Source organism: Rutidosis leptorrhynchoides, chromosome 3, assembly GCF_046630445.1.
Source record: "Rutidosis leptorrhynchoides isolate AG116_Rl617_1_P2 chromosome 3, CSIRO_AGI_Rlap_v1, whole genome shotgun sequence".
Taxonomy (NCBI): domain Eukaryota; kingdom Viridiplantae; phylum Streptophyta; class Magnoliopsida; order Asterales; family Asteraceae; genus Rutidosis; species Rutidosis leptorrhynchoides.
In genome coordinates this window covers 465,682,210-465,710,165 of record NC_092335.1, presented here as the reverse complement: position 1 = coordinate 465,710,165, position 27,956 = coordinate 465,682,210, and the positions used below count along the sequence as shown (strand labels likewise).

The following is a 27,956-nucleotide window of genomic DNA, read 5'->3' as shown; positions in this document are numbered from 1 at the left end:
ATATCCCCCATCTTTCAAACGAAAGTCTCTTATAAACCAAGACATTCTTGGAACGTTCTTCGAATGTCTTACAAACTGATTTCGCCGTAAATAGTTGTGCCGAAGAATTCTGACCGACTCTAGACAAGATTTCATCAATCATGTCTCCGGGTAGGTCTCTTAAAATATTGGGTTGTCTATCCATTTTGTGTTTTTATACTGTAAAATAGACAAGAGTTAGATTCATAAAAAAAAATACTTATTAATACAAGCAATTTTTACATATATCATAAAACATAAGCACACTATATTACATATATTACACCACACGAATACAACTATCTTATTCTGACTCGCTCGTTTCTTCTTCTTCGGTTTTGGTTCGTTTTGCCAAGTTTCTAGGGATATATGATGTTCCCCTAATACGAGCCGTCATTTTCCACATTGGTTTAGAAAAACCTGGTGGTTTAGAGGTTCCCGGGTCATTGTTACAACTTAAGGGCTTCGGGGGTTGACGATACATATAAAGTTCATCGGGGTTGGAATTAGATTTCTCTATTTTTATGCCCTTTTTCTTATTATTTTCTTTTGCCTTTTTAAATTCAGTTGGGGTAATTTCTATAACATCATCGGAATTCTCGTCGGAATTCGATTCATCAGAGAATTGGTAATCCTCCCAATATTTTGCTTCCTTGGCGGAAACACCATTGACCATAATTAACCTTGGTCGGTTGGTTGAGGATTTTCTTTTACTTAACCGTTTTATTATTTCCCCCACCGGTTCTATTTCCTCCTCCGGTTCCTCCTCTTCCGGTTCTGATTCTTCTTCCGGTTCCGACTCTTCTTCCGGTTCCACTTCGGGAACTTGTGAATCAGTCCACGAATCATTCCAATTTACATTTGACTCTTCATTATTATTAGGTGAGTCAATGGGACTTGTTCTAGAGGTAGACATCTATCACATAATATCAAACGCGTTAAGAGATTAATATATCACATAATATTCACATGTTAAAAATATATAGTTTCCAACAAAATTTGTTAAGCAATCATTTTTCAAGTAAACATGGTCGAAGTCCAGACTCACTAATGCATCCTAACAAACTCAATAAGACACACTAATGCAAAATTCTGGTTCTCTAAGACCAACGCTCTGATACCAACTGAAATGTCCCGTTCTTATTGATTAAAAACGTTACATATTAATTGATTTCGTTGCGAGGTTTTGACCTCTATATGAGACGTTTTTCAAAGACTGCATTCATTTTTAAAACAAACCATAACCTTTATTTCATAGATAAAGATTTTAAAAAGCTTTACGTAGATTATCAAATAATGATAATCTAAAATATCATGTTTACACACGACCATTACATAATGGTTTACAATACAAATATGTTACAACAAAATAAGTTTCTTGAATGCAGTTTTTACACAATATCATACAAGCATGGACTCCAAATCTCGTCCTTATTTAAGTATGCGACAGCGGAAGCTTTTAATAATCACCTGAGAATAAACATGCTTAAAACGTCAATAAAAATGTTGGTGAGTTATAGGTTTAACCTATATATATATCAAATCATAATAATAGACCACAAGATTTCATATTTCAATACACATCACATACATAGAGATAAAAATCATTCATATGGTGAACACCTGGTAACCGACATTAACAAGATGCATATATAAGAATATCCCCATCATTCCGGGACACCCTTCGGATATGATATAAATTTCGAAGTACTAAAGCATCCGGTACTTTGGATGGGGTTTGTTAGGCCCAATAGATCTATCTTTAGGATTCGCGTCAATTAGGGTGTCTGTTCCCTAATTCTTAGATTACCAGACTTAATAAAAAGGGGCATATTCGATTTCGATAATTCAACCATAGAATGTAGTTCCACGTACTTGTGTCTATTTTGTAAATCATTTATAAAACCTGCATGTATTCTCATCCCAAAAATATTAGATTTTAAAAGTGGGACTATAACTCACTTTCACAGATTTTTACTTCGTCGGGAAGTAAGACTTGGCCACTGGTTGATTCACGAACCTATAAAAATATATACATATATATCAAAGTATGTTCAAAATATATTTACAACACTTTTAATATATTTTGATATTTTAAGTTTATTAAGTCAGCTGTCCTCGTTAGTAACCTACAACTAGTTGTCCACAGTTAGATGTACAGAAATAAATCGATAAATATTATCTTGAATCAATCAACGACCCAGTGTATACGTATCTCAGTATTGATCACAACTCAAACTATATATATTTTGGAATCAACCTCAACCCTGTATAGCTAACTCCAACATTCACATATAGAGTGTCTATGGTTGTTCCGAAATATATATAGATGTGTCGACATGATAGGTCGAAACATTGTATACGTGTCTATGGTATCTCAAGATTACATAATATACAATACAAGTTGATTAAGTTATGGTTGGAATAGATTTGTTACCAATTTTCACGTAGCTAAAATGAGAAAAATTATCCAATCTTGTTTTACCCATAACTTCTTCATTTTAAATCCGTTTTGAGTGAATAAAATTGCTATGGTTTCATATTGAACTCTATTTTATGAATCTAAACAGAAAAAGTATAGGTTTATAGTCAGAAAAATAAGTTACAAGTCGTTTTTGTAAAGGTAGTCATTTCAGTCGAAAGAACGACGTCTAGATGACCATTTTAGAAAACATACTTCCACTTTGAGTTTAACCATAATTTTTGGATATAGTTTCATGTTCATAATAAAAATCATTTTCTCAGAATAACAACTTTTAAATCAAAGTTTATCATAGTTTTTAATTAACTAACCCAAAACAGCCCGCGGTGTTACTACGACGGCGTAAATCCGGTTTTACGGTGTTTTTCGTGTTTCCAGGTTTTAAATCATTAAGTTAGCATATCATATAGATATATAACATGTGTTTAGTTGATTTTAAAAGTCAAGTTAGAAGGATTAACTTTTGTTTGCGAACAAGTTTAGAATTAACTAAACTATGTTCTAGTGATTACAAGTTTAAACCTTCGAATAAGATAGCTTTATATGTATGAATCGAATGATGTTATGAACATCATTACTACCTTAAGTTCCTTGGATAAACATACTGGAAAAGAGAAAAATGGATCTAGCTTCAACGGATCCTTGGATGGCTCGAAGTTCTTGAAGCAGAATCATGACACGAAAACAAGTTCAAGTAAGATCATCACTTGAAATAAGATTGTTATAGTTATAGAAATTGAACCAAAGTTTGAATATGATTATTACCTTGTATTAGAATGATAATCTACTGTAAGAAACAAAGATTTCTTGAGGTTGGATGATCACCTTACAAGATTGGAAGTGAGCTAGCAAACTTGAAAGTATTCTTGATTTTATGTAACTAGAACTTGTAGAATATATGAAGAACACTTAGAACTTGAAGATAGAACTTGAGAGAGATCAATTAGATGAAGAAAATTGAAGAATGAAAGTGTTTGTAGGTGTTTTTGGTCGTTGGTGTATGGATTAGATATAAAGGATATGTAATTTTGTTTTCATGTAAATAAGTCATGAATGATTACTCATATTTTTGTAATTTTATGAGATATTTCATGCTAGTTGCCAAATGATGGTTCCCACATGTGTTAGGTGACTCACATGGGCTGCTAAGAGCTGATCATTGGAGTGTATATACCAATAGTACATACATCTAAAAGCTGTGTATTGTACGAGTACGAATACGGGTGCATACAAGTAGAATTGTTGATGAAACTGAACGAGGATGTAATTGTAAGAATTTTTGTTAAGTAGAAGTATTTTGATAAGTGTATTGAAGTCTTTAAAAAGTGTATAAATACATATTAAAATACAACATGTATATACATTTTAACTGAGTCGTTAAGTCATCGTTAGTCGTTACATGTAAGTGTTGTTTTGAAACCTTTAGGTTAACGATCTTGTTAAATGTTGTTAACCCAATGTTTATAATATCAAATGAGATTTTAAATTATTATATTATCATGATATTATCATGTATGAATATCTCTTAATATGATATATATACATTAAATGTCTTTACAACGATAATCGTTACATATATGTCTCGTTTAAAAATTATTAAGTTTGTAGTCTTGTTTTTACATATGTAGTTCATTGTTAATATACTTAATGATATGTTTACTTATCATAGTATCATGTTAACTATATATATATCCATATATATGTCATCATATAGTTTTTACAAGTTTTAACGTTCGTGAATCACCGGTCAACTTGGGTGGTCAATTGTCTATATGAAACATATTTCAATTAATCAAGTCTTAACAAGTTTGATTGCTTAACATGTTGGAAACATTTAATCATGTAAATATCAATCTCAATTAATATATATAAACATGGAAAAGTTCGGGTCACTACAAACTTTATATGTATCGTCAACACCCGTATTTCTTAAGTTGTGACAATAACCCGGGAACCTCTAAACCACCAGGTTTTTCTAAACCAATGTGAAAAACGACGGCTCGTATTAGGGGAACATCATATAACCCTAGAAACTTGGCAAAACGAACCAAAACCGAAGAAGAAGAAACGAGCGAGTCGGAATAAGATAGTTGTATTCGTGTGATGTAATATATGTAATATAGTGTGCTTATGCTTTATGATATATGTAAAAATTGCTTGTATTAATAAGTATTTTTTTATGAATCTAACTCTTGTCTATTTTACAGTATAAAAACACAAAATGGATAGACAACCCAATATTTTAAGAGACCTACCCGGAGACATGATTGATGAAATCTTGTCTAGAGTCGGTCAGAATTCCTAGGCACAACTATTTAAGGCGAGATCAGTTTGTAAGACATTAGAAGAACGTTCCAAGAATGCCTTGATTTATAAAAGGCTTTCGTTCGAAAGATGGGGGATATCACATTGGGAAATCCATAAGTTACGATGTGTTTACTTTGATGCATATATTGCGGGGAACCCAAATGCTATTTTACGCAACGGGTTAAGAAATTATTTTGACTCAATATATTCGAATATAGGACTTCGTGATTTAGAAAAAATGGCTAACATGCAACATAAAGAAGCATGTTATGCTTACGGATTAGTAATGTTCGCTTCTCACCAAAGTGAGAACAAGAACATCGGGCTACAACTATTAAACAAAACGTTCCCACAAGTGACGGAGTCGGTAATTGGGGTAAGAAATGAGGTTTTTAGGTTATTACGAGACTGTTGGTCATTACGTAACCTTCATCCTTTTGACGACGTTACAACACATTGTCTTACTATGTCACAACGGTTATGTTCCACAAAACCAAGGATGGGAAGTGGTATTAGTAAAACCAGAATGCATGACTTGTTTCTGGACGTATGAATTACGTGTCTTTATTGCCTTTGCTGAACGCCTTATTTATTAACTAGAATTATCTTCGCAACTACTTTGTATCAAAGTTTTATGTGCTATATTTCATGCTATATGTAAAAAAAAGCGGTATTGTAAGTTTGCAAGTTATTGTATAAAGGTTTGAATATGATATTATTATTTTTTTGTGATTACTTTTTCATATAGAATTGTAGTAGTTGAAATGGTATGTTAGCTACTAAGTATGAACTTAACGGGTAGGTACTACCCGAATTAAAGAGTATAAAACGCTAATATGAAGAAAGAGCTTTTATAAATAAGTTCATATTACGCTACTGATGAAAATCAAAGGATCCGTTGGAAGACAAACGCTCTTCGCAACAATAAATTAAAACACAAACGTGATTTAATTATGAAAATACTCGCGCACGAGTATAGCAAGAATGCAATAGCAATTCTTAATCAAATAATAATAATATTATTAAAAACAAAGAGAGGTAGGTGATCCCCTGTACGTACATATGCATCTATATATAAAGATAATAAACTAACTTACCCTCCAAGACTTTCCTACTTGTACTCTAACACTTAAAAGGAAACGTATTATTTAATTAAAGAAAACAAGATAATCTAATAATTAAAGAATATAAGTCTATCTATGACTCTTATATTCCAATTAACTAATACGGACCAAATAATAAGGAAATAAAATCTCTCATGCCAACCACCTTTGATCCTTTCAATCCGGTTCCATATCAGTCTTCCCCACCCAAAAAGAACTCGCCCTCGAGTTCCAACTTGAATATGACGATATGCCCGGGTCAAAGACAAACCAATTAATGACAAATTCATTGTTGCCATTCCAAATAAATTTGAGCATGCCCGGGTCAAAGACAAACCAGTCAATGACAAACTCATCGGTGTCATTCCAAATAAATTTAATAATATTACGATAACCTTTTATGAATTTCTTATGCTCTAAACCCCTTTGACCATTCTCCCCTTCTTTAAAAGAACTCGTCCTCGAGTTCTCGTTCAAATCATATGATATACCTGATGTAAACTCAAACAAATCAATTACCGCAACTAGATCTTCAATTGTAAACCTCTTTTCATGGAACTGATTGTCCCCAAAGTTTTTGTATGCCACCATGTTGTACTCAACCTCCTTGACTTCATCCTGAGCTATCATATTTAATTCATCAACTATATTGTCAACTGAAGTTAGTTGTAGTGGTGACAACTCATCTTCACTGACAACTCGTGATTCATGTAATTGTTCCTGCTCATTAAGAATCGAGTTTAAATCTTCATCTTGTGTTATTGGAGTCGAAACATCCGCATTCAATAATTGTTCAACTTTTAGTTCTTCTTCCGAAACTCCTGGAAGCACATCATTTGAAGATGATTCGTCTTCATCATTTAAATCGTACAATGGTGATGATACTTCCGGCTCATAAGGGAGCTCATAAGGGATGTGATCTTCATTGTAAATATCTTGAAATTCATAGTTTGAGTATGAATAATCATCACATAAGCGACGATGATGATGTGTTGGTCGTCGGATTCGTCGGGGCGGTTGTTGGTAGAGTTGTGGTTGATAGTATGGATGATAGTAGGGCAGTGGTGGATAGTATGGTTGATGGTAGGGTTGTGTCTCATAGTAAACAGGGCATTGGTGGTATTGAGGTACACCATATTGGTAGTCTTGTTGTGATTCGACCCAAGCATCATAAGTAGCACTTCGGGTTTCTTCTTCAAGCCATCGTTGTTTTGCACGTTCATTGGATTTGTTAACTATATCTAACATGTCCTTGAGTCTTTTTAGGGCGGTAGCAAGATCGCGACTTTGATTACCTTTATCGGCCATTGAACAAGAAAAGAAAAAAAAATCTTTTTTTATGAACGGTAACGTGAACAGTGATTTCTGCGCGTTTTCTGACGATGAATAGTTAGCGTGAACAGTGTTCCGGCGATGAATAGTAACGATATATATACTTTTTTTTTTTTTTTTTTTTTTTTTTTGAGATAGAATATCAAAACTCAAACGTGGGAGAGACCCAAGTAATCGAATTAAGATATGTGAGATAAACTATCAAAATCCAAACGTGGGAGAAACCAAACTAATTAGAATTATGATAGATTGGATCGATTGCTCTGAATACCAATTGATGAGAATCAAAGGATCCGTTGGAAGACAAACGCTCTTCGCAACAATAAATTAAAACACAAACGTGATTTAATTATGAAAATACTCGCGCACGAGTATAGCAAGAATGCAATAGCAATTCTTAATCAAATAATAATAATATTATTAAAAACAAAGAGAGGTAGGTGATCCCCTGTACGTACATATGCATCTATATATAAAGATAATAAACTAACTTACCCTCCAAGACTTTCCTACTTGTACTCTAACACTTAATAGGAAACGTATTATTTAATTAAAGAAAACAAGATAATCTAATAATTAAAGAATATAAGTCTATCTATGACTCTTATATTCCAATCAACTAATACGGACCAAATAATAAGGAAATAAAATCTCTCATGCCAACCACCTTTGATCCTTTCAATCCGGTTCCATATCAGCTACGAAATACTATTAACTACTCTTGATATTTTATATGATTAACTCGTTTCATTTGACTATTTTGAAGGAAATGGCACCGACTACTCGACACACCTTGAATATGAGCGAAGAGGAATTTTGTGCCTTTCTTGCTTCAAACATAGCCGCAGTACAGGCTGCGCTACATACCAATAATAACTCCGAATCTAGCAATGCAGCTAACGGCGTAAGAAATCGTGTAGGATGCACCTAAAAAGAATTCACTGCCTGCAAACCTTTGGAATTTGATGGAACCGAAGGACCGATCGGATTGAAACGGTGGACCGAGAAGGTCGAATCGGTGTTTTCCATAAGTAAGTGTACTGAAGAGGACAAAGTGAAGTACGCTACGCATACCTTCACAGGTACTGCGTTAACATGGTGGAATACCTATCTAAAGCAAGTGGGACAAGATGATGCTTACGCACTACCGTGGTCAACATTCAAGCACTTGATGAACGAGAAGTACCGTCCCAGAACCGAGGTCAATAAGCTCAAGACAGAACTTAGAGGGTTACGAACCCAAGGATTTGATATTACCACGTACGAAAGACGATTCACAGAATTGTGCCTATTGTGTCCGAGAGCGTTCGAAGATGAGGAAGAGAAGATCGACGCGTTTGTGAAAGGATTACCGGAAAGAATCCAAGAAGATATAAGTTCACACGAGCCCGCCTTCATACAACAGGCATGTAGAATGGCTCACAAACTAGTGAACCAGATTGAGGAAAGAATTAAAGAACAGGCGGCTGAAGAGGCCAATGTGAAGCAATTCAAAAGAAAGTGTGAGGAAAACGGTGATAAGAATCACCAATACAACAACAACAACAGCAATTACAACAATAATCGCAACAACTATCCCAACAATCGCAACATCAATTGCAACTACAACAAACGGCCCAACAACAACAACAACAACAACAACAACAACAACAACAACAACAACAACAACAACAACAACAGCAACTACAACAATCATCCCAACAACAATAACAACCGCAACAACAACAACAATCAGAAGCAGCTATGCCAAAGGTGTGAAAAGTATCACTCGAGGTTCTGCACCAAATTTTGCAACAAGTGTAAAAGAAATGGTCATAGCGCGGCGAAGTGTGAGGTCTACGGACCAGGGGTTAACAGAACGAAAGGAACAAATGGTGTCAGAACGAGTAATGGCGGAGCAAGTAGTGTCGGAGCAAGTTATGCCAATGTAGTTTGTTATAAATGTGGAAAACCGGGCCACATTATTAGAAATTGCCCGAACCAGGAGAACACGAATAGACAAGGCCGTGAAAGAGTTTTCAATATTAATGCGGCAGAGGCACAGGAAGACCCGGAGCTTGTTACGAGTACGTTTCTTATTGACAATAAATCTGCTTACGTTTTATTTGATTCGGGTGCGGATAGAAGCTATATGAGTAGAGATTTTTGTGCTAAATTAAGTTGTCCATTGACGCCATTGGATAGTAAATTTTTACTCGAATTAGCAAACGGTAAATTAATTTCAGCAGATTATATATGCCGGAATCGAGAAATTAAACTGAGTAGCGAAATATTTAAGATTGATTTGATACCCGTAGAGTTAGGGAGTTTTGATGTAATAGTTGGCATGGACTGGCTGAAGAAGGTGAAAGCAGAGATCGTATGTTATAAAAATACAGTTCGCATTGTACGAGAAGAAGGAGAACCCTTAATGGTGTACGGAGAAAAGGGCAACACGAAGCTACATCTTATTAGTAATTTGAAGGCACAAAAACTAATAAGAAAAGGTTGCTATGCTGTTCTAGCACACGTCGAGAAGATACAAACTGAAGAAAAGAGCATCAATGATGTTCCCGTCGCAAAAGAATTTCCCAATGTATTTCCGAAAGAATTACCGGGACTACCTCCACATCGATCTGTTGAATTTCAAATAGATCTTATACCAGGAGCTGCACCAATAGCTCGTGCTCCTTATAGACTCGCACCCAGCGAGATGAAAGAACTGCAAAGCCAACTGCAAGAACTATTAGAACGTGGTTTCATTCGACCAAGCACATCACCATGGGGAGCTCCTGTTTTGTTTGTCAAGAAGAAGGATGGTACATTTAGGTTGTGTATTGACTACAGAGAGTTGAACAAACTTACCATCAAAAAATGTTATCCACTGCCGAAAATTGACGACTTATTTGATCAACTACAAGGCTCGTCGGTTTATTCGAAGATCGATTTACGTTCTGGATATCATCAAATGCGAGTAAAGGAGGATGATATTCCAAAAACTGCTTTTAGGACGCGTTATGGTCATTACGAGTTTATGGTTATGCCGTTTGGATTGACTAATGCACCAGCTGTGTTCATGGACCTTATGAACCGAGTGTGTGGGCTATATCTTGACAAGTTTGTCATTGTTTTCATCGATGACATACTTATTTACTCAAAGAATGATCAAGAGCACGAAGAACATTTGAGAAAAGTGCTAGAAGTATTGAGGAAAGAAAAACTGTACGCTAAGTTTTCAAAGTGTGCATTTTGGTTGGAAGAAGTTCAATTCCTCGGTCACATAGTGAACAAAGAAGGTATCCAGGTGGACCCGACAAAGATCGAAACTGTTGAAAAGTGGGAAACCCCAAAAACTCTGAAGCATATACGTCAATTTTTAGGATTGGCTGGTTACTACAGAAGATTCATCCAAGATTTCTCCAAAATAGAAAAACCCATGACTGCATTAACGCATAAAGGGAAGAAATTTGAATGGAAGGATGAATAAGAGAAGGCGTTTCAATTATTGAAGAAAAAGCTAACTACGGCACCTATATTGTCATTGCCTGAAGGGAATGATGATTTTGTGATTTATTGTGACGCATCAAAGCAAGGTCTCGGTTGTGTATTAATGCAACGGACGAAGGTGATTGCTTATGCGTCTAGACAATTGAAGATTCACGAGCAAAATTATACGACGCATGATTTGGAATTAGGCGCGGTTGTTTTTGCATTAAAGACTTGGAGGCACTACTTATATGGGGTCAAAAGTATTATATATACCTACCACAAAAGTCTTCAACACATATTTAATCAGAAACAACTGAATATGAGGCATCGTAGGTGGATTGAATTGTTGAATGATTACGACTTTGAGATTCGTTACCACCCGGGGAAGGCAAATGTGGTAGCCGACGCCTTGAGCAGAAAGGACAGAGAACCCATTCGAGTAAAATCTATGAATATAATGATTCACACTAACCTTACTACTCAAATAAAGGAGGCGCAACAAGGAGTTTTAAAAGAGGGAAATTTAAAGGATGAAATACCCAAAGGATCAGAGAAGCATCTTAATATTCGGGAAGTCGGAACCCGGTATAGGGCTGAAAGAATTTGGGTACCAAAATTTGGAAATATGAGAGAAATGGTACTTAGAGAAGCTCATAAAACCAGATACTCAATACATCCTGGAATGGGGAAGATGTACAAGGATCTTAAGAAACATTTTTGGTGGCTAGGTATGAAAGCCGATATTGCTAAATATGTAGGAGAATGTTTGACGTGTTCTAAGGTCAAAGCTGAACATCAGAAACCATCAGGTCTACTACAACAACCTGAAATCCCGGAATGGAAATGGGAAAACATTACCATGGATTTCATTACTAAATTGCCAAGGACTGCAAGTGGTTATGATACTATTTGGGTAATAGTTGATCGTCTCACCAAGTCAGCACACTTTCTGCCAATAAGAGAAGATGACAAGATGGAGAAGTTAGCACGACTGTATTTGAAGGAAGTCGTCTCCAGACATGGAATACCAATCTCTATTATCTCTGATAGGGATGGCAGATTTATTTCAAGATTCTGGCAGACATTACAGCAAGCATTAGGAACTCGTTTAGACATGAGTACTGCCTATCATCCACAAACTGATGGGCAGAGCGAAAGGACGATACAAACGCTTGAAGACATGCTACGAGCATATGTTATTGATTTCGGAAACAGTTGGGATCAACATCTACCGTTAGCAGAATTTTCCTACAACAACAGCTATCATTCAAGCATTGAGATGGCGCCGTTTGAAGCACTTTATGGTAGAAAGTGCAGGTCTCCGATTTGTTGGAGTGAAGTGGGGGATAGACAGATTACGGGTCCGGAGATAATACAAGAAACTACCGAGAAGATCATCCAAATTCAACAACGGTTGAAAACCGCCCAAAGTCGACAAAAGAGCTACGCCGACATTAAAAGAAAAGACATAGAATTTGAAATTGGAGAAATGGTCATGCTTAAGGTTTCACCTTGGAAAGGTGTTGTTCGATTTGGTAAACGGGCGAAATTAAATCCAAGGTATATTGGACCATTCAAGATTATTGATCGTGTCGGACCAGTAGCTTACCGACTTGAGTTACCTCAATAACTTGCGAATGTACATAACACTTTCTACGTCTCGAATTTGAATAAATGTTTTGCTAAATAAGATCTCACTATTCCGTTGGACGAAATCCAAATCAATGAAAAACTTCAATTCATTGAAGAACCCGTCGAAATAATGGATCGTGAGGTTAAGAGACTTAAACAAAACAAGATACCGATTGTTAAGGTTCGATGGAATGCTCGTAGAGGACCCGAGTTCACCTGGGAGCGTGAAGATCAGATGAAGAAGAAATACCCGCATCTATTTCCAGAAGATTCGTCAACACTTTCAACAGCTTAAAATTTCGGGACGAAATTTATTTAACGGGTAGGTACTGTAGTGACCCGAACTTTTCCATGTTTTTATATATTAAATGAAATTGATATTTACATGATTAAATGTTTCCAACATGTTAAGCAATCAAACTTATTAAGACTTGATTAATTGAAATAGGTTTCATATAGACAATTGACCACCCAAGTTGACCGGCGATTCACGAACGTTAAAACTTGTAAAAACTATATGATGACATATATATGGATATATATATATATAGTTAACATGATATTATGATAAGTAAACATATCATTAAGTATATTAACAATGAACTACATATGTAAAAACAAGACTACTAACTTAATGATTTTGAAACGAGACATTTATGTAACGATTATCGTTGTAACGACATTTAATGTATATATATATCATATTAAGATATATTAATACATCATGATATCATGATAATGTAATAATTTAACATCTCATTTGATTTAATAAACAATGGGTTAGCAATATTTAACAAGATCGTTAACCTAAATGTTGCAAGACAACACTTACATGTAACGACTAACGATGACTTAACGACTCAGTTAAAATGTATATACATGTAGTGTTTTAATATGTATTCATAAACTTTTGAAAGACTTCAAGACACTTATAAAAATACTTCTACTTAACAAAAATGCTTACAATTACATCCTCGTTCAGTTTCATCAACAATTCTACTCGTATGCACCCGTATTCGTACTCGTACAATACACAGCTTTTAGATGTATGTACTATTGGTATATACACTCCAATGATCAGCTCTTAGCAGCCCATGTGAGTCACCTAACAAATGTGGGAACCATCATTTGGCAACTAGCATGAAATATCTCATAAAATTACAAAAATATGAGTAATCATTCATGACTTATTTACATGTAAACAAAATTACACATCCTTTATATCTAATCCATATACCAACGACCAAAAACACCTACAAAAACTTTCATTCTTCAATTTTATTCATCTAATTAATCTCTCTCAAGTTCTATCTTCAAGTTCTAAGTGTTCTTCATAAATTCTACAAGTTCTAGTTTCATAAAATCAAGAATACTTCCAAGTTTGCTAGCTTACTTCCAATCTTGTAGAGTGATCATCCAACCTCAAGAAATCTTTATTATTTACAGTAAGATATCTTTCTAATACAAGGTAATACTCATATTCAAACTTTGATTCAATTTCTATAACTATAACAATCTTATTTCGAGTGGAAATCTTACTTGAACTTGTTTTCGTGTCATGATTCTGCTTCAAGAACTTTCAAGCCATCCAAGGATCCTTTGAAGCTAGATCCATTTTTCTCATTTTTAGTAGCTTTATCCAGAAAACTTGAGGTGGTAATGATGTTCATAACATCATTCGATTCATACATATAAAGCTATCTTATTCGAAGGTTTAAACTTGTAATCACTAGAACATAGTTTAGTTAATTCTAAACTTGTTCGCAAACAAAAGTTAATCCTTCTAACTTGAATTTAAAAATCAACTAAACACATGCTCTATATCTATGTGATATGCTAACTTAATGATTTAAAACCTGGAAACACGAAGAACACTGTAAAACCGGACATACGCCGTCGTAGTAACACCGCTGGCTGTTTTGGGTTAGTTAATTAAAAACTATGATAAACTTTGATTTAAAAGTTGTTCTTCTGGGAAAATGATTTTTCTTATGAACATGAAACTATATCCAAAAATCATGGTTAAACTCAAAGTGGAAGTATGTTTTCTAAAATGGTCATCTAGACGTCGTTCTTTCGACTGAAATGACTACCTATACAAAAACGACTTGTAACTTATATTTCCGACTATATACCTATACTTTTTATGTTTAGATTCATAAAATAGAGTTCAATATGAAACCATAGCAATTTGATTCACTCAAAACGGATTTAAAATGAAGAAGTTATGATTAAAACAAGATTGGATAATTTTTCTTGTTGTAGCAACGTGAAAATTGGTAACAAATCTATATTAATCATATCCTTGCTAACTTATATTGTATTATACATGTATTCTAATATATTATGTAATTTTAGGATACCACAGACACGTATGCAAATGTTTTGACATATCATATCGACCCATGTGTATATATTATTTGGAACAACCATAGACTTTATATGCAGTAATGTGGGAGTTAGCTATACAGGGTTGAGGTTGATTCCAAAAATATATATACTTTGAGTTGTGATCTAGCCTGAGACGTGTATACACTGGGTCGTGGATTGATTCAAGATAATATATATCAATTTTTTTCTGTACATCTAACGTTGGACAACTAGTTGTAGGTTACTAACGAGGACAGCTAACTTAATAAACTTAAAACATCAAAATGTATTAAAAGTGTTGTAAATATATTTTGAATATACTTTGATATATATGTACATATTTGTTATAGGTTCGTGAATCGACCAGTGGCCAAGTCTTACTTCCCGACGAAGTAAAAATCTGTGAAAGTGAGTTATAGTCCTACTTTTAAAATCTAATATTTTTGGGATGAGAATAGATGCAGGTTTTATAACTGATTTACAAAATAGACACAAGTACGTGAAGCTACATTCTATGGTTGAATTATCGAAATCGAATATGCCCCTTTTTATTAAGTCTGGTAATCTAAGAATTAGGGAACAGACATCCTAATTGACGCGAATCCTAAAGATAAATCTATTGGGCCTAACAAACCCCATCCAAAGTACCGGATGCTTTAGTACTTCGAAATTTATATCATATCCGAAGGGTGTCCCTGAATGATGGGGATATTCTTATATATGCATCTTATTAATGTCGGTTACCAGGTGTTCACCATATGAATGATTTTTATCTCTATATATGGGATGTATATTGAAATATGAAATCTTGTGGTCTGTTGTTACGATTTGATATATATAGGTTAAACCTATAACTCACCAACATTTTTGTTGACGTTTAAAGCATGTTTATTCTCAGGTGAATATTAAGAGCTTTCGCTGTTGCATACTAAAATAAGTACAAGATTTGGAGTCCATGTTTGTATGATATTATGTAAAAACTGCATTCAAGAAACATATGTCGATGTAATATATTTCTATTGTAAATCATTATGTAATGGTCGTGTGTAAACAGTATATTTTAGATTATCATTATTTGATAATCTACGTAATGCTTTTGAAACCTTTATTGATAAAATAAAGGTTATGGTTGTTTTAAAAATGAATGCAGTCTTTGAAAAACGTCTCATATAGAGGTCAAAACCTCGCAACAAAATTAATTAATATGGAACGTTTATAATCAATATGAACGGGACATTTCACGTACCACGTTACATAACTCTGTTATTTCACTATGACCGTCTGATATTACTGGGACCCAAGATAACACACAATTCAAGGATACCCCTTTCTTCCTTGACTTATTGTCCTTATGCTTCTGATATACGGCCAACTACTACTCAACTCCGAACTATACAACTACGTGTACTATCTAGTTCCCCACCAAGTCTCAACATTTGACCACTAGATGCGCGACATGGCTACCTAAAGATGTGAACTCATCCTATTCTAAGTTCTCATTTCACTCCTGTCTTTTCGCTCGCACTTCCGTATAAGGAAACCTTTTATATAATTTTTCAATGGAGAGAGAGACTCTCCATGTATTACTAGTATTCGCCACGAGGGTGAATATCCCTGACAAATATTTTCAGTAGCCGATAAGAAATTTGTACCAACAAACGCTTTCGAGCCCTAACTAACTTATTCAAACATATCTTAAAGGATTCTATTCCAACCCGGTGTACATTTATCAATTATCCTGGATCGAAATACTCGTTACACATCTAGTTTACAAAAAGCCTTAGGAACACGTTTAGACATGAGTACCGCGTATCTTCTACAAACGGACGAACCAAGCAAACGAACGGTTTATATCTTGGAAAGACATGTTACAAACTTGTATTGTCGCCTTTAGTTGATCCCTCTTACAACAGTAGTTACCACTCGTGTGTTAACGCGCACTTTTCGAAACTTTATATAACCGCAAATGTCGTTCTCCTGTTCGTTGGACCGAAGTAGGTGACAAGCAAATCACAGGATCCGAACTTATTCAAGAAACAACTGTTGAGATAGTTCAAGTCCGAGAAGGGCTCAAGACGGCCCGTAGCTGCCAAAAGGACTATGCCGATGTTAGGCGTAAACCTTCCGAATTCCAAGTCAGTAACCGTGTAATATTGAAAAGAAAAAAAACCGCACCTTGGAAAGGTGTAATCTGTTTCGGGAAATCGAGGAAAGTTATATCCGCAATATTGATTCTTTTGAAATCTTGGGGCGTATTGGAACCGCTTCCTACCGTTTAGAACTTCCGACTCAATTCAGTTTCCGTTTACCCTACGTTCCATGTAACAAACTTAGAGACGTGTCCTGCGAAACAGGAACGTGCTACCATTCTAGATAAACTTACTATTGATGACAAACTCCTCTTCGTAGAAAGACCGGTTGAAATTGTAGATCGTAGAACCAAGCCTTAATACAACGTAAAATCCCGACTATCCAGATTCGTGGAAATGCCCAAGGACGTATCTTCACTTATTCGTAGATTGGACAACACGAGGTCCCGAATAAGACATCGACTATTACATCCCACTAAATTTCGGGACGAAATTTCTTTTAAGGTGTGGGTAATGTAACATCCCGCATTTTTCCGTTAAATTATTTTAACGCCCGACTTTTTATTTTAATAATATCCTCTGTATCTAGATTCATATCCTCCGTTAGCTAACATTCTTAATATTTTCGTTATCGGATTATAACGTCTCCCGTACTCTTGTGTAATTCAAAATAATTCGTTCGGTTAATTCCCGCACCCGACAACAAACTTGAGGGACTAAACTTGCCAAGAGACTAAACTCTTGACTAGGTCAACTAGTCAAGGTATCCTCCCCGCCATTCATTTACCACCACCACCATCTTCATACTTTCACTTTTCTCTCTAATCTTCTCAACACAAAATCATCATCTAAATTTGATCTAGGAAGCAAACATCAAAACAAATTACATTTTCGTGATCCTCTCTTCATCCTTTTCGATTCGGTACCAATTTCACTACTTGGGGTAAGGTTTCTAAAAACATTATATTTCTCTAAATTCGTGTTTTTGACTTGAAATGGTGTTAGTTAGTGTCTATGGCTCGTGTCTAGCATGAATATATGATTTACTTGCTCGATTTGTTGTTTTGAGTAACTAGTATGAACATTTGAAATGGGTGTGTTTAATCTTTGATTTTGGATGAGTTAATGTTGTTAAATTGTTAAAGTTCATGTTTTAATTGTGTTACTAGTATCACTAGCTTCGTTTTGAGGTATAGGTTGATTAAGAAAATTTCATAAACATGATTATTGATTTGGTAAACTTTGGGTTAGGGTTTGATGAACTTGAAATGAACTTTTAATGCCTTGAATGACATGAGATGTTGTTAACAAGTGTTTAGTTGGATTGTATGCTTGATTACCTTCGAAACGGCATATCATACATGTAAATTGGTTACCCGAAACATGAAATGAGATTTATGAACTTGAATGTGATAAATGATGAACATTAAATGCGGTTTTGGTTGTTGTAAGTGGAAGATTGATTGATGAAAAGTGCTTAGTTGTTTTCCTCATCAAAATACTTTTTCGATGATATAAGATACATGTTTTGGTTGTTTGCGGGTCATAAATTGGGATTGTTTGAGTTTTGGTTCGTGCATTTGTTGTTGCAGCAAAACAGGGTCTGCCTACAGATCTGGACGCCGTTCAGATTATTGGACGCCGTCCAGCAAATCTGGACGCCGTCCAGATGCACTGCTAGTGACTGTTTTGAATTGCCATTTTACGAAAAATGTTTGCTATGCTACGCACCTCCGATTCACATGTAACTTGTTCTAACATGCTCATATATGATTAAAAACCTCAGAAAAATAGTTCGAGACCCGACCCGAACGTGTTGCCTTTTTCGTTGACTTTGACTCGACCAAGTTTGACTTTTAGTCAAACTTAACCGAATACTTATGCAACCTTTCTAACTTGTTTCTATACTTGTATCTTGCATGAAACTTGACAATTTGATTCACATGCTACATAATCGAGTCGTAACGAGCCATAGGACTAATTGAACAACTTTGAGCAACCGTGTTTACCGTTATTGATACAACTTATTTGTTTAGGTCAAGACTAGCATTTGTTCTTTGCACGTTACGTGTTGAAGTATCTTTTTACTCTTGCACTCGAGGTGAGATCATAGTCCCACTTTTACTCTTTGAACTTACATTTGGGATGAGAAAACATAAACGTTTCTTTTTAACTAAGTGAACACAAGTACATGAAAACAAGCATTCTACATACGAGTTTAGAACAAAATCCTCAATTCGATTATCATTAGTTACACTTGCCGGGTGTAAGCGAGAACTTATGTTGTATGGATCCATATGGGTTTGACAAACCCTCATTCAGATGGTTCGCTACCGTCTACGGATGAAATATATTTTCGAGAAACAGTGTATGTTCTAACACTATTGTGATGGGGTTCTATGGAAGGAATGTTAAGCATTGATAATTGGGTGCTCGTGAAACAAATTTTGGAATGGTTAACTATTATTTCGATGTTGCAAATCTTGTGGTTCAAATTACTTATTTACTCACTTACTTACTTAAACCTATGATTTCACCAACGTTTTCGTTGACAGATTTCTATGTTTTTCTCAGGTCTTTGAACGATATGTGATACATGCTTCCGCTCATTATTTTGATACTTGCTTTGGATGTCGAGTATATGTGCATACATGGAGCGTCTTTTGACTTTATTTAAAACTGTGTCTTCATTTGTACTTATAACTTTGTAACGTAACTTTTGGTTGAACAATTCTTGTAAACTTGGAAACAATCTTTACTTTTGAAATGAAGGCGACATATTTTGGTCAAACGTTATTTTAAAGACTTATGACCACGTAACGGGACCTAAGTAGTCGGCGCCGTCAATGACGATTTTGTCGGGTCACTACAGGTATTGATGGTGGATAGGAAGATTTGCAACGGTGTATATTTCAACCGTGAGTTTTGCAAGAAACAGAAGAAAGATAGATAGAAGAGCGAATTATAGGTTCGGTGGTTGATTTGAAGATTTGATGGGTGGTAGAGCAGAAGCGGCACACATTCGGCCGAGTAGGTTTTGGATCAAATCCTCATGTTAGAATGTTATAATTCACCCATGAATTATTATTGATCACACAAGTCAAATATATAGTACATGATCTGATCTCATATCCCTTGATTTTAGGGATCCTACATTTAATATGAGATATGGATAGATATGCCTACATTTAATGCTAGATATTACATAAAATATTGTCTACGTCTAATATCCGTTAATAGGTTGTTATTCTGTTTGGATGATAGTTGCTTTGGACACGTATTTATTGGGATATGAAGCCTAGGGTTGAAAATTCAGTCGACAAGATCGACTAGTACCCGACTAATTGAATTTAAGGACTAGTCTGACTCGGCTAAGCTTAAGTCGGTCAACACCCAGTCAAGGGATGATAATCGATCAAAGGTCAAATTAGAGGTCAAAGTCAAATTTATTAGGTCGAACTCAAAATTTGTTAACAGTCGACTAGCCTCTAACTAAGTCGATTAGTCCAACAAGATTCTGACCAACTAGTCTCTCAATATCGACATTTACTACCTCATTGAGACAAGATTTTGAGGTTGCGAAACAAAAAACTATTATATGCATCCATCCGTGTTTATTTTCAAATGAGATTGTGATGTAAAATATTAGATAACTTATTATTATAAAAAGTAAAGTAAAGTAATGTTAAATATAAATAAAAGGATTATAATTAAAAAAATAAAATTTTGATTACTCCGTATAACAAAGTCCGGCATAGTAAACATATATATACTTGTTTTCAAAATTTACAAAATGACATTTTATATTCAAGTGGCCCCACTTTGCTGGACAATACACCTTTCTACATAATAAAAAAGAAAAAATTGCAAAACTGCCACATGGATAACGCATCGTTTCTTTCCCATATGTCGCCTATATGGCGCGAGAAACGCCCGGAATGGAGCGTTCGTGGGCGTTTGTGTCCCGGCATTTGTCTGCAGATCGCGAAGAGAGGAGAGGGCGGTTTGGCTAGGTGGTGAGCTGGGATTGGTTGGTCAAATATGACCGTTGGGATATAGCCGTTTGTATTTTTTTTTTCTTCTCCAATAAATACATCTACATTTTATCTTTATTTTTCATTCCTCATTTCACCATTTTCTCAATCTTATACATATACAATCCAACATATATAAACATGTACATTCTACATTTCACCAAAAAATGGATTTTTTAGCCGCGAGTCTTGATTTGTTATTCGATAGCACCTCGTCCGACGAAGAGGAAGAAAACCAACCTAGAAGAACTCGGGTGCAACGAAACCCACGACGTGTTATTAATAGAGATCGTGAACATGCGGATATTAATTTGTGGAACGACTACTTTTCTCAAACTTCGGCGTATCCACACGACATTTTCAATAGACGATTTCGGATGCAGATTCATTTATTTCTCCGTATCAAAGACGGCATTCTAAATCACTCTTATACTAATAATAATACTCCTGAACACTTTGTATTTTTCCAACAACGTCCGGATGCACTCGGACGTCTTGGTTTTACAACGTTTCAAAAAATAACTTGCGCGTTACGCCAATTGGCGTATGGAACAACCGCTGATATTTTTGATGAATATATAAAAATGGAGGAGAAAACGGGATATGTTTGCATAAATAATTTTTTCAAGTGTATAATTGACTTATATGTTCGAAAATATTTGAGGAAGCCGACGGCTACTGACGTTGCTCGGTTGTATTCGGCGCACGAGGAGAAACATGGTTTTAAAAGAATGTTGGGTAGTATTGACTCTATGCATTGGGCTTGAAAAAATTGTCCCGTTGCATGGAAATGTCAATATACTATAGGTGATCACGGTTACCCTACGATCATGCTTGATGCGGTTGCTTCATAAGATATGTGGATATGACATTCGTTTTTTGAGATGGCTGGTTCAAACAACGATATAAATGTGTTGAATCATTCTCCGTTTTTTGATTCACTTAAAAAGGATAGAGCTGCATCGTCACCGTTTGAAGTAAACGGACACGTTTATCCATTTTGTTACTATTTGGCGGACGATATATTTCCTGATTGGAAAACCTTAATAAAGGGATATTCGACGCCTATTGATGACCAACGAGTCAAATTTACAAGATTTCAAGCGAGTGCTCGAAGGGACGTGGAGCGTACATTTGGTGTTCTACAAGGTAGTTTTGCAATTTTAAAAACTCCGACACGAGTTATGAGCGTTAACAAGCTGAGAAGGATAATGTACAGTTGCATTGTTATGCACAACATGATAAAAGAAGACAACGGTTTTGTCTTGAGTACTTGGGAAAAAGATCGGTTAGATAAACCCGAAAACAGGCCCCGTCGTAATATTACGAGAAGAGTCAAAGATCGTCGATCACGAGAAAAGGAAATTCGCGATCGAAACGTACACGATCAACTACGTGAAGATTTAATGGCTCATATTTGGAACCTCCCACCAAACTTTCGTTCTACAACTAGTATTTTATTTTTTTAATTCACGTCATTTTTCTATGTAACAGATTTTTTTATGTAATTCTATTTTATTAATGTAACGTTTTATTTATTTATTTATTTATTTATGTAACTTTTTTTAGTTTATGTAGTATTTTGTTTTATCTTATTTATCTAAATAAAAACTAATTAAAAAACCAAACAATGAATCAAAAATAAAATGCCACGTCATTGTCATCCTTTGACAAAAGCCCTCCATTACAACTCCCCCTTTCCCTGCCATGGTCCAGTCACTGACTTGCCTCAAAAAGTACACCTTACCCACTCCACGTCACAATTACCATTATCCGTGGTCTAATGAAGAGTGACCCCCTAATGACAATCAAAACAATGGGAACGATAATGGATCTTTGCATCCTCAATTGGTTTTTTTCGACCGTCGCCTATTTTCTTTTGTTATCATTATTTTTGTTTTCTCTATATATACCAACCATTCTCATTTTAGTCGCAACTTTCATTTAAATTTTATCAAAGATGTTGAATGTACTTTTGAGAATTTACAGGGTCGTTGGCATATTCTACAACAACCCGTAAGGGTTTACGAGATGAATCGAGACGGCTTATGTATATGTGCATCATACTACACAACATCATTATTGAAGACAATTGTTACATCATTGCCGAGAATGATTGGGTTTATGAGCCGGTTCAAAATATGCAATGTACTTAATCGAAAGGTGCGACGCTCGTGCCATAAGAACAAGGGAGCTACGTGATAGAGAAGTGCACGAAGACTTACGATTTGATTAGTTGAACATTTACGATCTATTCGAGAATAAATGTAATTCTAGGAATTTTATTATGCAATCTAGTTTATTTTATGAATAAAATTTTAATTTGTGTTATGAATTTTAGTTTAGTATTTTATTATTTTATTATATGAATTTGTTATATCAATATAAAACAATACTTAATATTAATAATAATAATAATAAAAATTAAAATATTAAAATTTTAATTAGAAAAATAAAAATAAATAATGGATACCGACAGAGGCGAAGCCAGATATTTCGTTTAAGGGGGGCTTAACTTATTATGAAAGATTTGACTCGAAACAACGTAATTTCATTATCGATGATAGTTTACATATACTCATTTTCTTTTTTATGCTTCCTTTACATTTCTTTTGGTTTCTATGATTTTTGTTTTCAAATTATCATTTGTGACAATTATATTACCTTAGTAAAGTTCGAATGCAAAATTTAGGAAATATATTGAATTAGTAACTGTTTTTTCTGATTATATTTCGAAAAAATTACGCCGTTGGTACTTGTGGTTTGTTCACATTTGCATCATAACACCTAAACTTTTTTTTTTTTTTTTTTACATAGTTGGTATCCCAGTTTTGCTTAACTATCGTGGTTGACACTCCAACCCAACTGCAATTAAAGTTTAATGACCCTCATATGTGCTATGCATGTGAGGGCATATTCATCCTCCTTTACATGTAATTGTTAACCACATGTATCATCGGCGTAGTTGTTTCCCTAATATATTAAAATTAAATTCACACCACAAAATCCAAAATCTAAAACAAAACGGATTATTGGTGATAGCTTTGGTGGAACTACATTAGTGGCTAATGGGTCGTATTGTAACATATTTGTACTAGATATGTATAAGCTGTAAATTATTAATTTTATTATGATATTATTATTTTTAATTTAAATTTAAATATGTGAGAAACTAATAATATAATACTCCGTATAAAAACATTAGCACTCATCGGCTCATATAAACCCTTTCTTCCACCTCCTTTTCGGAGTCAAAAAGACTTTGACCGAACCCTAGATTGATAAATCAACCTTCGGCAACTACTTTCCAGCATTATTATTGCGTCACTGGCATCTGATCACCAGTATCTACTAATTGTTTTCCGGTGCATTCGACCTCTTGCTCCGGCATATACATGAAAAAGTGAAAAAGATAAAAACTTATCTTCTTTCCAAACTCACCACCCTCAAAACTCACCTCCCTCAAAACTCACCCCGTCATATACATAAAAAAAAAAATACTATTAAAACACGGTTACATACGGATTAAAGTACTACAGTTGGGGGATGCTCAACACCCCCAAGCATCCCTACTTGGCTTCGCCTATGGATACCGAAATAGACACTGAAATAGACACTACGGACACTTGCACCAATGTCACTATCAATCAATTTCGAGGTCAATTTTAAACACCGAAATAAAAACTGAAAATGAACTATAGATACCGTGTGCTCTTATACTCCGTGTGTTATTGCAAAAGACAAAACTGGTATTGGCTAATGGATTGCTTGGGGTCACAAGGTACTTCATCCATTTGGACCATTTCTGATGAACCATAATCTGATATCCGCATTATTGTCACATGTCTTATAGCTAAACTGTTATGAGTGTAGTCCAGATTGCAACCAAGATTTACTAAATACATACATCAACAGAAACACAAAGAATCCAATTTACGATCCCATTAATTCAAAATAATAAATAATATGGAGTAGTTGATATATTATATAATACGTTGTACTATATCTCATTATTTACTATGTATATCCATTTCTTATTTCGGTTTTCATTTTGAGAATAGCAGTACCGAACCGTATAGTAACGAAACCGATTTTTGTGTAAATTAGGAACTGATACCGATACCGAATACTATCGGTACGGTATTTCGATACCAGTACCGATACGGTTTCGATTTTTTGGTATTTTTACTCATCCCTAGCGAGAAGAACACCTCTCTTTACTCAACGAATCGTTGTCTATAACTTGCCTTACCGTCCCTCATATACTTGAAATTATATATTTTAATTGACAAAATCACCTCAAAGTAAAATAAATATCCCATCAAAATTCAAAATTTTATTTTATAAAAACTTGCAAAATTGGATTTATATACTATTCAACTTGATATTTTTGGTTTAACTATAACTATAGTTCATAAAATCCAATTTGTATCACAAGAAACATGTACGAGTAATACATAATAATAAGTTAATAACACAAGGAAAAAAGCAACATGAAAAAGGAATAAAAAAAGGTGAACGTACACGTGGCATCAAAAGAAGTGCACAGGTTAAAGGTTGAGCTGTAGCTGAAAGTGTGAATCGAACAATTCATATTTTCATTATGATGGTTCCAAACATCAACAGTTCCGATATAACTTATACTTTTACGATATGAAAAAAAAAAATAATGAAAAAGACGTCGGTAAATTATTTTCTTTTGTACTTTAAGTTCATACATAGCGAATATTTTGTACCGATCAAATCTGCGGTACGAAACATCTTTAACTAGTCACCAAAGTTTACACATGGCGGATATTATAGAGAGGGGCACACCACCTTAGAATTTAACTGAGAAATGAAATTTGTAGTAGTATTTATAAACTTCATAAACTTCATAAACTTCATAAACACCTGCTATTTAAAGAACTACTCCGTATAAATATAAATAATTTTTTCCAATAATTTGCTTTCAATATTTTTTGTCAAAACAATATTCTTTGAACCTTAAGCATCAAAGTTGTAATCCATAAATATTAATTGAACTTCAATTTTTACTAGATATCTTTGAACCTCCAACTATCAAGTTATCTCTTAAGTTGTTAAATTATACACCTTTTTTTTATTAGAAAAGCTTGAAATTTCAATTTCTTTCGTAATCCTTTAAAAATATCGTGTCAACCTACCTATGGCTACTAAGAAACCTAAATTAATATTTTTTTTTTATTGATTATCAGAGATGTGTTGATTTTAAGTCTCTGATTAATAAGTAAAAAACTTCTTTGTATACAAAAGTTTTTCATATACACAAGAATAGCTCAATATTTCCTTTAAAATATAATATTTTGAAAATTTTATAAATAAGTGGACCATAAAATATATTCTTGTGTTATATTTTTGGACCTCTTTAAATTTTAAACCTTGTGCAATTGCATATCTTACATGTCCAGATTTCGATCGCTAATCACTACTTGTTGATTACTTATTGGTTGCTTATATAATTACACGTCTTTTTTAGTCCATTTTTTTTCAAAGGCAATAGATATTTTATTATAATTAACGCAAAGGTACATTAACAACAAGGATTAACCCAAACTCATGAAACGATGAAAATTCTATATATACAAGGAGCGATGGGGACGAGGATACTAAGTAAGAATCCACCAATACTCAACACTACGAACCGCACATTAGATCATATGATATACTTCTTTGGATTAATCAACCATGTATGCCAATTGATCCGCAAAGCTTTACAACGTTTCACAATCCATTCAAAACTCTTCACTTGAATCTCGTTTAATGCAACCGGTGGATTCCAACTTGAGTTTTTGAAAATCTTTTTATTCCGATTTTTTCAAATAAGATAAGCACAAGTCCACTCCACCGCTTGCCACACTTTATAACTCACATCCGTTATTGGAAGCGACGGGTACCCCCTAAATGCGTTGTTAAGACCCAAAACCGCACGTTGTGCACCGAACCAATTGAATATTTTCCCCCAAATTTCTTGATTTTTTTTACAACTAAAAAGAGATTTTGGTATCAAATAAAAACCCCCACTTTCTTCGGTATCAAATTGTTCCGCGAAGTTTCATTACCCGCAACACTTGATGGGATGATCTTCGGACTGATTAAATCGCTGAGAGATTTTGTTGAGAACTTACCACTAGAGCATAAAGACCACCTCCATCTATCTTCGCGATCGCCATCAATTGTAACCTCACGCACAATCCGCAACAGTGTCTGCACCTCTGAATTAGTTCTGCCCCTAGGAATTTGCACCCCATCCCAAGACCCCGTGCACGCTGTCCCGTTCCAGCCTATTCGATCATGAACCGAAAACGCTGGGTTCGACTCAAGTCGAAACATCCGGCTGAATTTAATACATAGAGGTATATTTGTAAGCCACGCATCGAACCAAAACAAAGTTTCTTTTCCATTCCCTATTTCTCTTGTAAATGCATTTTTAAACTCAATACCAAGTTCATCCAAAGACCAACATGTTTTTACAACATTGCTCCAAGTAGAATTATAAGAAAACGAATGTAATTCCCCATCCCCCGACGATGTAAGAAGCCCCGAATCCCCATAAAAGTTTTTGATGACTTTAACCCACAAGAAAGTGGGTTCGGTCCTAAACCTCCACCACCACTTGCCGATTAAAGCCATATTTTTTGCTTTTAAAGATCCCAAATTTAACCCGCCCTCCTCAAATGAACGAACCACGTTGTCCCATTTAACCCAAGCAATTTTCGAACCCTCACCCGACCCGCCCAAAAAAAAAAAAATTACGTCTTACGCTCTCAAGTTTTTTAAGCACTGAAGGCGGGGCACGGAAGAGCGAGAAGTAGTACAATGACAAACTATTTAGAACCGAATTAATCAGTGTCAAACGTCCACCATAAGACAACGAACGTGCTTTCCAATCCGCTAACCTTCTTTCAAATTTGTCCACAACCGGTTTCCAATTCACACTCTTATTCATCTTCGCACCCACGGGGAGACCTAAGTAAATGCACGGGAAAGTCCCAACCGTACAACCAAAAAGCCGTGCCATAGACTCTACTTCTAACGGATCAACACAAACTCCAAAAAGGTTGCTCTTATGATAATTAATTTAAGACCGGACGATAATTCA

At 34.8% G+C, this 27,956-nt stretch overlaps 1 protein-coding gene across 1 annotated transcript; it reads left to right on the top strand.

The window, feature by feature from the left end:
- The first annotated feature begins 21,720 nt into the window (after positions 1–21,720).
- On the top strand, positions 21,721–22,305 carry LOC139901634 (uncharacterized). Its single transcript, XM_071884324.1, has one exon. The coding sequence runs from the start codon at positions 21,721–21,723 to the stop codon at positions 22,303–22,305; it is 585 nt and encodes a 194-aa protein (XP_071740425.1).
- The last annotated feature ends 5,651 nt before the right edge of the window (positions 22,306–27,956 follow it).